This window comes from Somniosus microcephalus, chromosome 2, assembly GCF_052327205.1.
Source record: "Somniosus microcephalus isolate GS21.2 chromosome 2, FLI_Smic_1.0, whole genome shotgun sequence".
NCBI classification, from domain to species: Eukaryota; Metazoa; Chordata; class Chondrichthyes; order Squaliformes; family Somniosidae; genus Somniosus; species Somniosus microcephalus.
The window spans coordinates 234,431,910-234,447,808 of record NC_140988.1 but is presented as its reverse complement, the minus strand read 5'-3'; the positions used below and the strand labels follow the sequence as shown (position 1 = coordinate 234,447,808).

Genomic DNA, 15,899 nt, shown 5'->3' with positions numbered 1-15,899 from the left:
GATTACTTGCAGTTGTCAGTATGCTGGTCAAATAGCTAGGAATCCGCAGGGTCTTGGTGATTGTCGATGCTCAGGTAAGAAGCTGCGAAGCAAAAGTGTTTGATTGACTAGGCTAAGCAAATCTGGCCAGGATGAGTGCGTTCCTTGCTTCCCAGGCAGCAATGTTCTCGCGTAATGTTGCCGCTGGCTGATGGGCCTCTGCAGGATCTTCGTTTTTGCCCTCCTCCTCCTCCTCCTCCTCTGAGGAGGAGGATATGTGAGGAGCCACTTGGTCCTCAGCAATCTGCAAGCCACGACGCTGTGCCATGTTGTGAAGTGCACAGCAAACCACGACGATTCTGGAGACCCTGGCTGCTGAGTACTGTTGTGCTCCACCTGATCTATCCAGGCATCTGAAGCGCATCTTCAGCAAACCGATGGTTTGCTCGATAATGGATCTGGTGGAAATGTGGCTGGAGTTGTAGCGCTCCTCAGCTTCGTTGGATGGGCTCCTCAACGGCGTCATTAGCCACGTCCTCAGGGGATAGCCCTTGTCTCCAAGTCGCCATCCGTTAAGTTGGTCTGGCGGACTGAATAGCGGAGGCACACTAGACTGGCGCAGTATGAAGGAGTCATGACAACTGCCAGGGTACATGGCACAAACATGCAAAATTTCCTTCTTGTGGCCACACACCAGCTGAACGTTGAGGGAGTGGAAGCCCTTGCGGGTGACAAAAACACCTGGATTGCGATGGGATGCCCTAAGGGCCACATGTGTGCAGTCAACGACGCCCTGCACCCTTGGAAAGCCTGCCAGATGAGCTAATCCAATCGCTTGCGCTGTGACACTTGCTCGATCCTTGGTGAAATGGATGTGATTGTGCGCGAGGGCAAAGAGGGCATCGGTTACTTGCGTGATGCAAGTGTGTGCGGCCGCCTGGGAGATGCCGTTGATGTCTGCTGCTGATCCCTGGAATGAGCCTGAGGCAAAAAAGCTGAGTGCGGTGGTGACTTTGATGGCCACTGGTAATGGTTGTCCACCTGGTCCTCTGGGCAGCAGGTCTTGCTGTAGCATTGCGCAGACGTCAGTCACTACCTCTCGCGAAAGTTGGAGCCGCCTTTGGCACTGCTGCTCAGACATGTTGAGGTAGCTGACCCTGCGTCTGTAGACTCTGGGGGGTATCTCCTGCACCGACGGGCTTCCAGGCACTGGCCCCTTCTGGCCTGTGCAACTTCAGGTGGGTGAGCAGCAGCCTGACGCTCCTGTTGCTGCTGCTGCTGTTGTTCCTGGTTCTGCTGGTGGCGCGGCTGGTGCTCGAGCTCCTCTAATGTCCAGATGGGAAGGAAATAAATGGCTCCCATGCTTCTGGTATATGCCTCCATTGAGGAAGTGCAGAGTGAAGGTGGCAAGAGGGGTTTCCCAGGAGGTCACAATGGAGAAGTGTGTGAGGCACCAACCTTCCACAGGTGTGGTTAAGTCTTGTAAAAGTTGCCCCAGACCTGAGACCACTAAGTCCTGTCACCTGCAAATCATGGCTGATCAAATCTCCTCGTTAATGGTTGACCTGCAGTTGATGGTCAGCAATCCAATAGTGCTCCCGCCAGGTTTCACATTCGTGTTTCCCACCAGGCGTGTTTTACGTGGGAAAAGGGTTAAAGTTGCAAGAGCCTGTTAAAATAGGATTATCGAGGCCATTTAGTGATAATTAAGGGCCTTAAAGACCAGTCCCGCCTGTTGGATGCGGGACGGAGTCGGGACCATCAGACACGCCTGAGTTAAAATTGCTCGGCGTCGGGAACCAGGCCGGGGCGGTCCCGTCCACCATTTTTTGCGATTTTAACCCCCCGCCCGCCTCACGGCCCAATGAAAATCAAGGCCATAAAGTACAAAAGCAAGGAAGTTATGATGAACACTGTTATAAAACACTGTTTCGGCTTCAACTGGAGTATTGTGTCCAATTCTGGGCACCGCACTTTAGGAAGGATGTGAAGGCCTTAGAGAGGGTGCAGAAAAGATTTATGTTAATGGTTCCAGGATGAGGGACTTCAGTTACATGTATAGACTAGAGAAGCTGGGGTTGTTCTCCTTAGAGCAGAGAAGTTTGAGAGGAGATTTGATAGAGGTGTTCAAAATCATGATGGGTCTACGCAGAATAGATAGAGAGAAACTGTTGCCATTGGCGGAAGGGTCGAGAACCAGAGGACACAGTTTTAAGCTGATTGGCAGAAGAACCAAAGGCGACCTGAGAAAAAACTTTTTTACTCAGCGAGTGGTTATGATCTGGAATGCACTGCCTGAAAGGGTGGTGGAGACAGACTCAATCATGGCTTTCAAAAGAGAATTGGATAAGTACCTGAAGAAAAAAAATTACAGGGCTACGGGGAAAGGGCGAGAGAGTGGGAGTAGCTGAAGTGCTCTTGCAGAGAGCTGGCATGGGTTTGACAGGCCAAATGGCCTCCTTCTGTGCTGTAACCATTCTATGATTCTGTGATAACTCTTTTACATCAATATATTGATAACAAAGGAAGTTACTTTGAAATAAATTAGGCTCATATGGGTCTGTGGTTCCCTGATCAGTGATAGCTCCTCACTGGAAGTGTCCAATTAGGGAATCAACCCTCTCCATTATAAGCAGCTGGCCACAGATGACCTCAAAATCCATAGCAGAGTTTATGATCTTTCCTTTACATATGGAATCATAGAATCATACAGCACAGAAGGAGACCATTTGGCCCATCGTGCCTGTGCCGCCTCTCTGAAAGAGCTATTCAATTAGTCCCACTACCCCGATCTTTCCCCATAGCCCTGCAAATTTTTCTTTTAAGTACAGATTTAATTCCCTTTTGAAAGTTTCTATTAAATCTGCTTCCACCACCCTTTCAGGCAGTGCATTACAGATCATAACAGCTCGCTGAGTAAAAAAAAGTTTCCTCACCTCCTCCCTGGCTTTTTTGCTAATTATTTTAAATCTGTGCCCTCTGGTTACTGACCCTTTGGCAGTTGAGACAATTTCTCCCTATCTACTATATCAAAACCCCTCATAATTTTGAACACATCTATTAAATCTCCCCTTATCCTTCTCTGCTCTAAGGAGAACAGTAAGTATGGCTTACTTTCATACTTTTACATAAGTCATTGAACTTCTTCATAACCTCTTTCACGATTGAAGTAATTGAGAACATACCATTTATCTTTATGCCAGGCACTCTGGTGGTATTGATTCCCACTGACCTGAAAAGGCTCCTCTTTTCGCCAGGATTGCATCCATCATTTTGGGCAGAGATATGTCTGTAAATTGTGCTTTACTTGTGCTCAGCTAACCAATAGAAGCCCAGAACCATGCTGTCTTCAGCTGCCTTAACATTGCTACATGTTACATATACTAGTTATGTAGCTGGACTGCTTTAGAGGTTAGAAAGCCACACTATAAGAGGTATGTTGGGAGCGGTCAGATCGCCAATGTTACCACTGATACCCACTGATGCCGTGGAAAACACACATGGTTGTACATGGAAGAAATATTAGTCTTAGTTAAACCTGAACAGTAGGGATATTAACATTCCTAGAATTAGTAATGGAGAATATGCCTGTAAATCTGAAGTTCTATAACCTCACTGTGAAAAACTAATGGAAAGTGGCTGGTAAATTTAAAGCTTCACATGAAACGCCAGCTTTGTGACTATAGGCGCAATACAGAACAGAGCTAAACAAAAACCTACAGATCAGCTAGTGGCGCTGGCATGGATAGTACTGTACACATTGGTAGATATTGCAGTCAGTGCCAACCAGCAATAGCTTGGTGCTTTCAGTTGGTTGGTAGCTTTCTGTGTCAATCTTTGGTAGGCCTCAAACCATTGACAATAGAATTGTGTACCAGTGATCTCTGCCATTAACTAATATAGTGCTCGACAAGTTGTTTGTGTTTTTTTAATAGTTATTAACTGCAATGATAAATTATTGATAGATGAGTTTGAAATACTACAAAAGAATAATCCTGTGTTTAACAGTTATGCTGGGTTTGTGTTGGTGTGATTATTGAGCGCATTTCATTGATAATTTGTGTTTACAATAAACAGAATTTAATGTAAAATAATATGACAGAGTAGAACAGTTACTTTTGTCCATTGTAACTGTGCATTTCTGGCAGCTATTAATACTATTAATCCTGCTGTTCTTTCTCCAGGACCATTGATGGTGATTGTTGAATACTGCAAGTATGGGAACCTGTCAAACTACTTGAGAAGCAAGCGAAATGACTATGTTCCCTACAAGGTAAATCTATGTTGCTCCGTACTATATGCTACAGGAAACTCTTTGGTATCCGGCACCAACGGGACCGGCGTGTTGCCGGTTGATCAAAAATTCCGGATGACGGGGAGGGTTATCTACCGAGGCTATTTTTAACAAAGAAAAATAAAAAAATCAAGAAATGTGCAGTATACAGCAATTGGGTACTCACCTACAGAATGTTGTGTTAAATGGATGGTGGAAGATGCTTGATTAAGTACAGTACTGCCAGTTGAGGGTAATGCAATGCAATGACTACCAGCAGCGTGGGAGACACACAGTACCCCTGTAAAATGGCGGATCAGAAGGGACTACCGGCAGCGCGGGAGAGTCAGACTCCTGTTACAGGGGTATTGAGGTGTTCCGACTTCCGACAGCACCAAGAAGCCGAGTAGTGGCAGTTTGAAGAACTACCCCCACTGACTAACTCGGCCACCGCGGGAGACTCGGACTCGGACTCGGCAACATTGCCGGTTATTGAGGTGTTGTTTTCGGAGTGAGAATTTTGCCGGTTAATAGAGAATTCCGGATATTTAGGTGCCATTTAAATGAGAGTTTCCTGTACTGTGCTGTGGTATAAGACTTCCTATGAGGCCCAGATTCAATAGCTCACAGAGGTTCTCCAACTCTAGATTAATTGAAAGAAAGAACTTACATTTTGCCTTTCACAACCTCAAAATAACCCAAAATGCTTCACAGCCAGTGAATTACTTTTGCAGTGTAGTCACCGGTGTAATGTAAAGGAATATGACAGCCAATCTGCACACAGCACAGTCCCACAAACAGCAATGAGATAATAACCAGATCATCTATTTTTTAGTGATGTAGCCATGGGATTTTTTATATCGACCTGAGAGGGCAGACAGGACCTTGGTTTAACACCTCACTTAAAAGACCGCACCTTTTACAGTGCAGTACACTCTCAGTGCTGAACTGAACCGAACTGAAATGTCAGCCTGGGTTATGTGCTCAAGTGGAGTAGGACTTGAACCCACAACCTTCTGACTCAGAGGCAAGATTGCTGCCAACTGAACCAAGGCTGACACCTCTGCACAATTATGTAAACTCTCACAGACTGGCTTAAGCAGTAGGCAACCAGATCCCATAGTGAAATGTAGGGTTTTATTGGAACAGAATGAGCCCATTATTGAGTAAGCGACATTCATCTCTTGCCCTGTATGGATATTAAGATTAATATACTGGCTGAAGAGAAAATTCATTTGCTAAGCAAAAGCAAAATACTGTGGATGCTGGAAATCTGAAATAAAAACAGAAAATGCTGGGAATACTCAGCAGATCAGGCAGCATCTGTGGAGAGAGAAACAGAGTTAACGTTTCAGGTCGATGACCCTTCATCAGAACTGGAAAAAGTTAGAGATTTAACAGGGTTTAAGCAAGTACAGAGGCTGGGAAAGGGCGGAGGGGAGGAAAGAACAAAAGGGAAGGTCTGTGATAGGGTGGAAGGCAGGAGAGATTAAATGGCAAACGGATTGATGGTGCAAGGAAAAAGGAGATGGTAATGGGACAAGTGAAGAAACAAAAGATGGGTCTGGAAGAGGTGTAAATGGGAATAGCAGAATCATTAACACCTGCTATCCAAAATTAAATGGGAGCAGAGGTTAGGATCTGAAATTGTTGAACTCAATGTTGAGTCCAGAACACTGTAAAGTGTCCAATAGAAAGATGAGGTGCTGTTCCTTGAGCTTGTGTTGAACTTCATTGGAACAGTGTAGGAGGCCGAGGACGGCTAGGTCAGAGTAGGAGTGGAGCGGAGAATTAAAGTGACAGGTGAGTGGAAGTGTTCCGCAAAGCAGTCCCCCAATCTGCGTCTGGTCTCCCCAATGTAGAGGAGACCGCATCGTGAGCAGCGAATACAGTATACTAAATTGCAAGAAGTACAAGTAAATCACTGTATCACCTGGAAGGTGTGTTTGGGACCCTAGATGGTGGGAAGGGAAGGGGTAAAAGGGCAGTTGTTGCATCTCTTATTTTTGCACGGGAATGTGCCGTGGGAAGGGGAGTGGGTGCTGGGAGTGATAGAGGAGTGGACCAGGGTGTCGCGGAGGGAACTGTCCTTTTGGAATGCTGAAAGGGAAGGGGAGGAGAAGATATGTTTGGTGGTGGGATCACGCTGGAGGTGGTGGAAATGGCAGAGGATGATCCATTGAAAGTGGAGGCTGGTGGGGTGGAAGGTGAGGATAAGGGCAACCCTATCGTGGTTCTGGGAGGGAGGGGAAGGGGTGAGAGCAGAAGTGCGGGAAATGTAATGGACATGGTCGAGGGCCCTGTCAACCATGGTGGAGGGAAATCCTTGGTTGAGGAAAAAGGAAGACATATCTGAAGCACTGGTATGGAAGATGGCATCGTCAGAACATATGCGACAGAGAAACTGGGAGAATGGAATCGAGTCCTTACAGGAAGCGGGGTGGGAGGAAGTGTAGTTAAGGTAGCTGTGGGAGTCAGTGGGCTTATGGTGGATATTGGTCGATAGCCTATCCCCAGAAATTTATGATGTGGAGATGCCGGTGTTGGACTGGGGTGGACAAATGTGAGAAGTTACACAACACCAGGTTATAGTCAGGTGAAGTGACAAAGGAGCAGCACTCCGAAAGCTTGTGATTTCAAATAAAGCTGTTGGACTATAACCTGGTGTTGTGTGACTTCTCACATTTGCCCAGAAATTTAGACAGAGAAGTCGAGGATGGGAAGGGAAGAGTCGGAGATGGACCATGTGAAGGTGAGGAAAGGGTGGAAATTAGAAGCAAAGTTAATGAAATTTTCTAGTTCGGGGCGAAAGCAGGAAACACCACCAATACAGTTATCAATATACCAGGAAAAGAGGTGAGGGAGGGAACCTGTGTAGGACTGGAACAAAGAATGTTCCACATATCCCACGAAAAGGCAAGTATAGCTCGGAGCCTTATTTGGAGGAAGTGAGTGGAGTCAAAGGAGAAGTTGTTCAATGTGAGTAAAAGTTTGGCCAGGTGGAGGAGGCTGGTGGAGGATTTGCCAGATGGTTTTTATTTTGCACAATGCAGAAAGTTACGAAAGTTAATTTCTGAATGACAAAACCATAATTTATTTTTAGTTCACACCTACCACAAAAGGCAGCTGGTCTGTGTGGGAGGAGGATTTGCTGTAATGGGACAAGTCTGTAATTTACTTCTGGTAAAATGTAAATGTTTCCTAATATGTTAGCTAATAGTTCCGCTGCACTGAATGAACTTCTCTGTTGAAAGTGAAGAGTTGCAAAACTACTGGGAAGAATACAGGAATCTCCAAAAAATGTTAAAAAGGGCAATCATTGGGGTAAAGAGGAGATAAAAACAAGAGCAATTTAGAATGCCAAATGCAGCAGTAAGAAACTCTTCCAGTACTATAACAATAAGTGGATTAGTAAAGAAAGGTTGCTTAAGGATGCAACTGAAGGAGAAGTAATTTAATTTATCATTGATTACTTCCTGGAGGTATTCACTAGAAAGGACATATCACCCATTATAGAAGGTTCTCTAACTAAACTGAATTGGGTAGTTTTTTTTTTACTTCAGGGTGCAGTGCAGAGAGGAAAATCAGTTGGGGAGGATTGCACACCTGAAATAGAAGCCACCTGATGTTCTGTTCATTAATTAATTTGCATGAATGTGCCAGATAAGCTTTAAGGGCTCAAAACTAATGGCCCAGAAATTCGGGTCGGAGGCTTCCAGCGGGTGCAAGCCTCCAACCTGCACTTATGTTTTAATGTAAATTTAAATAAAGGAAACTATGATGGTCTGAGGAGCGAGTTGGGTAGGATTGATTGGGGAATGGCACTCAAAGGGTTGACGGTGGATAGGCAATGGCAAACATTCAAAGACCGCATGGATGAACTACAGAAGTTGTTCATCCCAGTTTGGCATAAAAATAAAACAAAAAAGGTGACTCAACCGTGGCTAACAATGGAAATTAGGGATAGCATAAGATCCAAGGAGAGACAATATAAATTGGCCAGAAAAAGCAATAATCCTGAGGATTGGGAGCAGTTTAGGATTCAACAAAGGAGGACAAAGGGATTAATTAAGAAAGGGAAAATAGAATATGAGAGTAAGCTTGCCGGGAACATAAAAACTGACTGTAAAAGCTTTTATAGATATGTAAAGAGGAAAAGATTGGTGAAGTCAAGCGTAGGTCCCTTGCAGTCAGAATCGGGGGAATTTATAATGGGGAGCAAAGAAATGGCAGACCAACTAAATACATATTTTGGTTCTGTCTTCACAAAGGAGGACATAAATAACCTCCCAGAAATACCGCGGAGCATAGGGTCTGATGAAAGGGTGCAACTGAAAGATATCAGTATTTGTAGGGAAATGGTGTTAGGAAAATTGATGGGACTGAAGGCCGATAAATCCCCAGGGCCTGATAATCTACATCCCAGGGTACTTAAGGAAGTGGCCCTAGAAATAGTAGATGCATTGCTGGTCATCTTCCAGAACTCAATAGACTCTGGAACAGTACCCATGGATTGGAGGGTAGCTAATGTTACCCCACTATTCAAAAAAGGTGGCAGAGAAAAAGCGGGGAATTATAGACCGGTAAGCCTGACATCGGTAGTGGGGAAAATGCTAGAGTCCATTATAAAAGATGTAATAGCAGAGCACTTGGAAAGCAGTGACAGGATCGGACAAAGTCAACATGGATTTACAAAAGGTAAATCATGCTTGACTAATCTACTGGAATTTTTTGAGGATGTAACTGGTAAAATAGATAAGGGAGAACCAGTAGATGTGGTGTATTTGGACTTTCAGAAGGCTTTCGATAAGGTCCCGCATAAGAGGTTAGCGTGCAAAATTAAGGCACATGGGATTGGGGGCAAGGTATTGACTTGGATAGAGAACTGGTTGGCGGACAGAAAGCAAAGAGTTGGAATAAACGGGTCGCTTTCCGAGTGGCAGGCAGTGACTAGTGGGGTACCGCAAGGATCGGTCCTAGGACCCCAGCTGTTCACAATATATATTAATGATCTGGACGAGGGAATTGGATGTAATATCTCCCAATTTGCAGACGACACAAAGCTGGGTGGGAGGGTATGCTGTGAGGAGGATGTCATGAAACTCCAGTACGATTTGGACAGGTTGGGTGATTGGGCAGAAACATGGCAAATGCACTATAATGTGGATAAATATGAGGTTATCCACTTTGGTGGCAAAAACAGGAAGGCAGATTATTGTTTGAATGGCAATAGATTGGGACAAGGGGAAGTGCAAAGAGACCTGGGTGTTCTTGTGCACCAGTCGCTGAAGGTAAGCATGCAGGTGCAGCAGGCAGTTAAGAAGGCAAATGGTATGTTGGCCTTCGTAGCAAGAGGGTTCGAGTACAAGAACAAGGATGTCTTGCTGCAGTTGTACAGGGCCTTGGTGAGACCGCACCTTGAGTATTGTGTGCAGTTTTGGTCACCTTATCTGAGGAAGGACGTTCTTGCCATGGAGGGAGTGCAGCGAAGGTTCACCAGGCTGATACCTGGGATGGCAGGAATGACGTATGAAGAGAGATTGGGTCGATTGGGCTTATACTCACTGGAGTTTAGAAGATTGAGAGGGGATCTCATCGAAACCTATAAAATTCTGTCAGGTCTGGACAGACTAGATGCAGAAAGGATGTTTCTGATGGCCGGAGAGTCCAGAACCAGGGGTCATAGTCTAAGGATAAGGGGTAAGCCATTTAGGACTGAAATGAGGATGAATTTCTTCACCCAGAGAGTGGTGAACTTGTGGAATTCTCTGCCACAGAGGGCGGTGGAGGCCAGTTCATTAAATATATTCAAAAAAGAGTTGGATATATTTCTTAAGGCTAATGGGATCAAGGGATATGGGGAGGAGGCAGGGACAGGGTACTTAATTTAGATGATCAGCCATGATCTCATTGAATGGCGGAGCAGGCTCGAAGGGCCGAATGGCCTACTCCTGCTCCTATCTTCTATGTTTCTATGTTTACCTAGCGCGCCAGCCGTTGAGCTGTGGGCCCGCGTGGGATTCCGATCCTGGGCCTGCGCCAACTGCTGGCGCACAGTGCTTGCATATCCCAGGGGCGCAGTTAGTTCGAAGCGTCCCCTGGGATCATGTGGGCCATGGAGAGCCAATGGTAGCAGGGAATGCTTCATTCATAAATATGACAGGAAGAGCTGTCAAACCTATTGTAGTGTATGTAACCTGAAGAAGGAACTATATTCTGCAGCCCCTGTATACTGCAGTACCAGTAGTGACCACCCCTGTATATAAGCCTGTGTAGTAACCTTGCATAGTAGTTCCAGTTTTGTCTCCATTCAGTAAAAACCTGTTATAACCAACTCCTGCAGTCCGTGTCTCAATTACACACGGACGTTACACTGGCGACGAACAGATCCGAACTTACCTACAGTTCTGCACCACCTCACGGGGATCCATCCCTGAAGCGAAGTTGTTAGAGGTCGAGGCCAGAAGGAAGAAATCCAAAAAGAAAAAAAAACAAACAGAAGAAACGGGCGTCGACCATGGGCAACCGCCCTCTGATTCATCGAATTCAAAGATTTGCAGGAGAGGCTGTCGAGAGCTGGGCTTGGTTATCCAGTCTATGGTGTTCCAGCTAATCGGGCTGGTGGCAGGTAGTACACTGATCCTTCCTGGGCTGCGGCGGGCTAGAGCTCGATCGGGTGGCTTTTCAATGGGGCTGAGCAGCGTTGTCAGGAAGAAGAGAGAGAGAGAGGGTGGAGCACACAGGGCGCGGCCGGTGCTACGAAGCCGGGCAGCGTACAGACCTGAGAAGAGGGAGGAAAGTGTCCCATAGGGTCTGCTCTGACGACGGGAACAGTAATTAAAATAAAAGAAATTAGAAGCGCAGAAAGCCGCGAGGAGCTGCAGTTTGCCACGGGGACCGCGGAGAGCGGCGTTGGCAGCAGCGCGGGGGGGAAGTGCGCGAAGACCATAGGGCGTCGCCATCAAGGCATAAAAACGCCAGCAACAGCGCTAGCAGCAGCGGAAAAGACAGAAAGCGCGGGAGGCGCCAACCTAATCCAGCGGGGAAGAAGGCAAAGCGCGGGAGGCGCCATTTTGTTCAATCGGGGAAGAAGGCAAAGCGCGGGAGGCGCCATCTTAGATCTCCAAGATGCCGAAGACTGGCAATATCACTGCCTTCGATAATGCAATAGAAGACTGGACCACGTATGTGGAAAGAGTCAAAGTATATTGCAAGGCAAATGAAGTAGCCGATGAGAAAAAGGCATCGGTACTACTAAACTTAATGGGCGCAAGAACATACGGCCTATTGCGGAACCTGATCACTCCAGTCAAACCGATGGCGAAGAGTTTTAATGAAATTGTTGATATCCTACAGGAACACCTAAATCCTACACCGCTGCTGATAGCAGAAAGATTTAAATTCCACAAGAGAAATCAGCATAAAGATGAGAGCAATGCTGATTACCTTACAGAACTACGCAAGCTATCAAAGCACTGCCAGTTCGGAGCAGGACTGGCAGATACCCTACGGGACAAATTTGTCTGTGGACTCCTGAGTGAAGGAACCCAGAAGAGGTTACTCTCCGAGAAAGAGCTGACGCTAGATAAGGCTTTCAGCGTGGCAGTATCGTACGAAGCGGCAGCAAGTGGAGCTGCGGAAATACAGCAAAAGCCACAGGAATACGGCACCCATGAAATGACACGGGGATTTGAAAAATGTTATCGCTGCGGCAGAACAACCCATGACCAGAAGGACTGCTGGTCCAAGGACAAAACATGCAGGCAATGCGGAAAGATGGGACACATTGCACGAGTTTGCAGGTCCGGGAAGAAGACTAACGACAACAATAAGGCTACTAAGGAACAGTACAGGAAAGTACAAATGATGAGGGGCAGTAGTTCCGAAGACCAGAAGAGTGATAGTGAATCTGGGAACAAGAGACTAAGCTATCTCAAACTACACAACGTAATCGCAAAAGAGGATCACTGAACCATTTGGGTCACCCTCACGATAGCAGGGTCCCAAGTCAAAATGGAATTGGATACAGGATCATCCCTGACCGTCATGAATCGACGAGACTACAAGCGGCTATTCTCACACATACCCTTGAAAGACACATCCATTGTCTTGAAGACGTATACGGGGCAGAAAGTATACCCCAGAGGGAAAATAAGGGTGCCTGTCGAATACAACGGCAAGGAAATACAGAAATTGTATCTGTACATACTGCAAGATGGTGGACCACCGTTATTGGGACGTGAATGGATCAGAAAGATAAGTTTAGACTGGCACTCCATTCAGGCACTGACTGTGGCTGGTAAAAAGGATGACGACGTCACACCTGGACGATTGTCAAAAATCTTAGCTAACGCTAAAGAGGTATTTCAACAAGGACTGGGAACTCTTAAAGGCGTAACCGCCTCGATAAAAATAGAGGAGAATGCAATTCCCAAGTTTTTCAAAGCAAAACCGGTACCGTATGCAATTCGCCCAGCCATCGAGGCAGAGCTGGAGAATCTGAAGAATGCAGGCGTGTTATCTAAGGTAGACTGGAGCAAGTGGGCGACACCCATCATTCCTGCCATGAAGAAAACGTTAAACAATAAGTCTGAGGAGCCAAGGAAGGTTCGCATCTGTGGGAACTTCAAGGTGACTGTGAACCCAGTCCTTCACACAGTACAGTATCCTCTTCCGAGGATAGAAGATATTTTCCCCTCACTATCTGGAGGGAAGCGTTTTACAAAAAGTGACCTAGCACAAGCATATTTGCAGATGGAGGTTGAAGAATCCTCTAGGAAATATCTCACGATAAACACTCACAAAGGTCTTTACCAGTATAATCGATTGGTATTCGGAGTAGCATCAGCTCCGGCGATATGGCAAAGAGCGATGGAACAAGTCCTGCAAGGGATTCCGGGGACTCAGTGTTACTTGGACGACATCCTAGTGACAGGTGAAAATGACAGTGAACACCTTGCCAACCTAGAGCAGGTGCTCACTAGACTAAGAGAACATGGGCTACGAGCCAATCGCCCCAAGTGCGAGTTTTTTAAGAAACAGATATCGTATTGTGGCCACGCAATTGATGAAGAGGGGTTACATAAGTCCCCTGACAAAATTGAAGCGGTAGTTAAGGCTCCAGCGCCTGAAAATGTGTCGCAACTGAGGTCATTCCTCGGATTGGTGAATTACTACCATAAGTTTTTGCCGAATTTGTCCGCAATTCTGCATCCACTGAACGCCCTACTACAAACTGGAGTAGCATGGAAATGGAGCGATGAATTTAAGCGGGCCTTTCAGAAGTGTAAAGACCTGATCACTTCAAGAGAAGTATTGGCTCACTACAACCCATCACTACCGATAAGACTGGCGTGTGATGCGTCTCCCTACGGCATTGGAGCGGTACTGTCACATAAATTCCTTGATGGTTCAGAGAGGCCGATAGCTTTTGCGTCACGCTCGTTAACTTCAGCCGAGCGTAACTACGCCCAGATTGACAGAGAGGCCCTCAGCCTGGTGTGGGGGGTGAAGAAGTTCAATCACTACCTGCACGGACAGAAATTTACTCTACTAACTGATCATCAACCTCTTGTCTCCATTTTCAACCCTCAGAAGGGCGTCCCGATAATGACAGCACAACGGCTACAGAGGTGGTCCCTTTTCCTAGGGGCACACCAATATGACATCGAGTACAAAGGAACTAAACAGCATGGGAATGCTGATGGATTGTCGCGCCTACCGTTGCCGATGGTGGAAGAAGCACCTGCAGTGGATCCTGTGGAGATATTCCACTCGACCATAGTTGAATGTCTACCTGTGATGAATGCAAACATAGAAAAGGAAACACGAAATGACCCGACACTCTCCAGGGTCTATGATTTAACGGTGAAGGGATGGCCAGCACATGGCGAACCACTGTTGCCAGCATTCTCGCCGAGAAGAGAACAGCTGTCAGTGTGCCGAGGAACCTTGATGTGTGGATCCAGAGTAGTAATCCCACCCAAATTGAAGGATAGAATGCTCAATGAGCTTCATGAGGGTCATCTGGGAGGGGTAAAAATGAAGAACTCAGCCAGAGCGTTTGTGTGGTGGCCGGGAATCGATAGAGAAATCGAAGAGATGACCAAGAGCTGTACAGGATGCCAGAAGGTCCAAAACGCCCCACCACAAGCCCCTCTACATCCATGGGAGTGGCCCTCATCTCCATGGCAAAGGGTGCACATTGATTTTGCTGGTCCATTTATGGACTCGATGTTTTTAATTGCGGTGGATGCACATTCAAAGTGGCTAGAGGTAATAAAAATGTCCTCAACCACCACAGAAAAAACTATCACAGTCTTATGAACCATATTCGCCAGAAATGGGCTGCCTGAACAGATTTGCTCCGACAATGGGCCACAGTTTGTTTCTGAAGAGTTCCGGAGGTTCTTAAAGAACAATGGTGTTAAGCATTACAGATCCGCCCCATATCATCCAGCCACCAATGGATTGGCTGAGAGGTTCGTTCAAACATTCAAGAAGGCTATCAAGGCAATGTGTAATGAAGACATACCCCTACAACACAAGGTGGATAACTTCTTGTTTGCCTACCGGAATGCGACACATGCGGTTACCAACCAAACTCCAGCCATGATGTTCTTCAATCGAAGACTAAGATGCTGCTTGGATTTGGTTAAGCCAAACGTCAGAAGAAATGTGGAGAACAGGCAGTTTCAGAATATGAATGAAAGGCCAACCAGGAGTTTCAAGATAGGTCAACCAGTTTTGGCCCGGGACTACCGCACAGAGAAATGGCAGCCAGGAATGATCTGCACACGGCAAGGACCTCTAATGTATACCATGGACGTTGGAGAGAGCATCGTAAGACGCCATGCTGACCAGATTCTAGAGTCACTGGAAAACGTCAAATCTACACCGTGATCCTATACACCTGGTGATGAAATCGAAGTACCAATTGCATCTACCGCAGAATCGGTGATATTGGAAGCAGACGAACCAAACAACGACATTGATCCCGACGCAACCTTGCCAGAAGAACCTGATACCCCAAAGAGGCGTTATCCAGACAGAATCAGGAAGCCTCCTCAAAGACTGAATTTAGAATTGATTAACTTTAGCTAATGTATATAGCAACTGTAATTGTAAATATGTTATTTAATTATTAATCGAATGTTATGTACTGTTTAGCTAAAAGGGGAGGAATTGTAGTGTATGTAACCTGAAGAAGGAACTATATTCTGCAGCCCCTGTATACTGCAGTACCAGTAGTGACCACCCCTGTATATAAGCCTGTGTAGCAACCTTGCATAGTAGTTCCAGTTTTGTCTCCATTCAGTAAACACCTGTTATAACCAACTCCTGCAGTCCATGTCTCAATTACACACGGACGTTACACCTATAAATACGATAAGCCCCAAAACATAACTAAAACTTCAAATAAATTTGTTTTTTAAATCGCATTTTTAAAATAACTATAAATTACATGAAATAACTATTTTAAACAATAATTTAAATTTTTGAAAAAATTAATTACATTTTGTAACGGGGCTAAAAATAAACTTACCTTTCTTTAAAGTAATTAAAAATAATAAACCTGTGGAAAAAATGTTTTAATTTTAATTAATTCACCACTTACCTTGTTAAAAGCAAACCTTGCGCCTGCTTT

At 45.7% G+C, this 15,899-nt stretch overlaps 1 protein-coding gene across 3 annotated transcripts in view; it reads left to right on the top strand.

The window, feature by feature from the left end:
* kdr (kinase insert domain receptor (a type III receptor tyrosine kinase)) overlaps window positions 1-15,899 on the top strand; it is an 89,441-nt gene that overhangs the window by 54,150 nt on the left and 19,392 nt on the right. For all 3 annotated transcript variants that reach the window (XM_085970027.1, XM_085970019.1, XM_085970033.1), the window contains exon 20: window positions 4,164-4,252. In XM_085970027.1, the coding sequence (XP_085826153.1) occupies window positions 4,164-4,252 (89 nt within the window). The remainder of the gene's footprint in view (window positions 1-4,163; window positions 4,253-15,899) is intronic.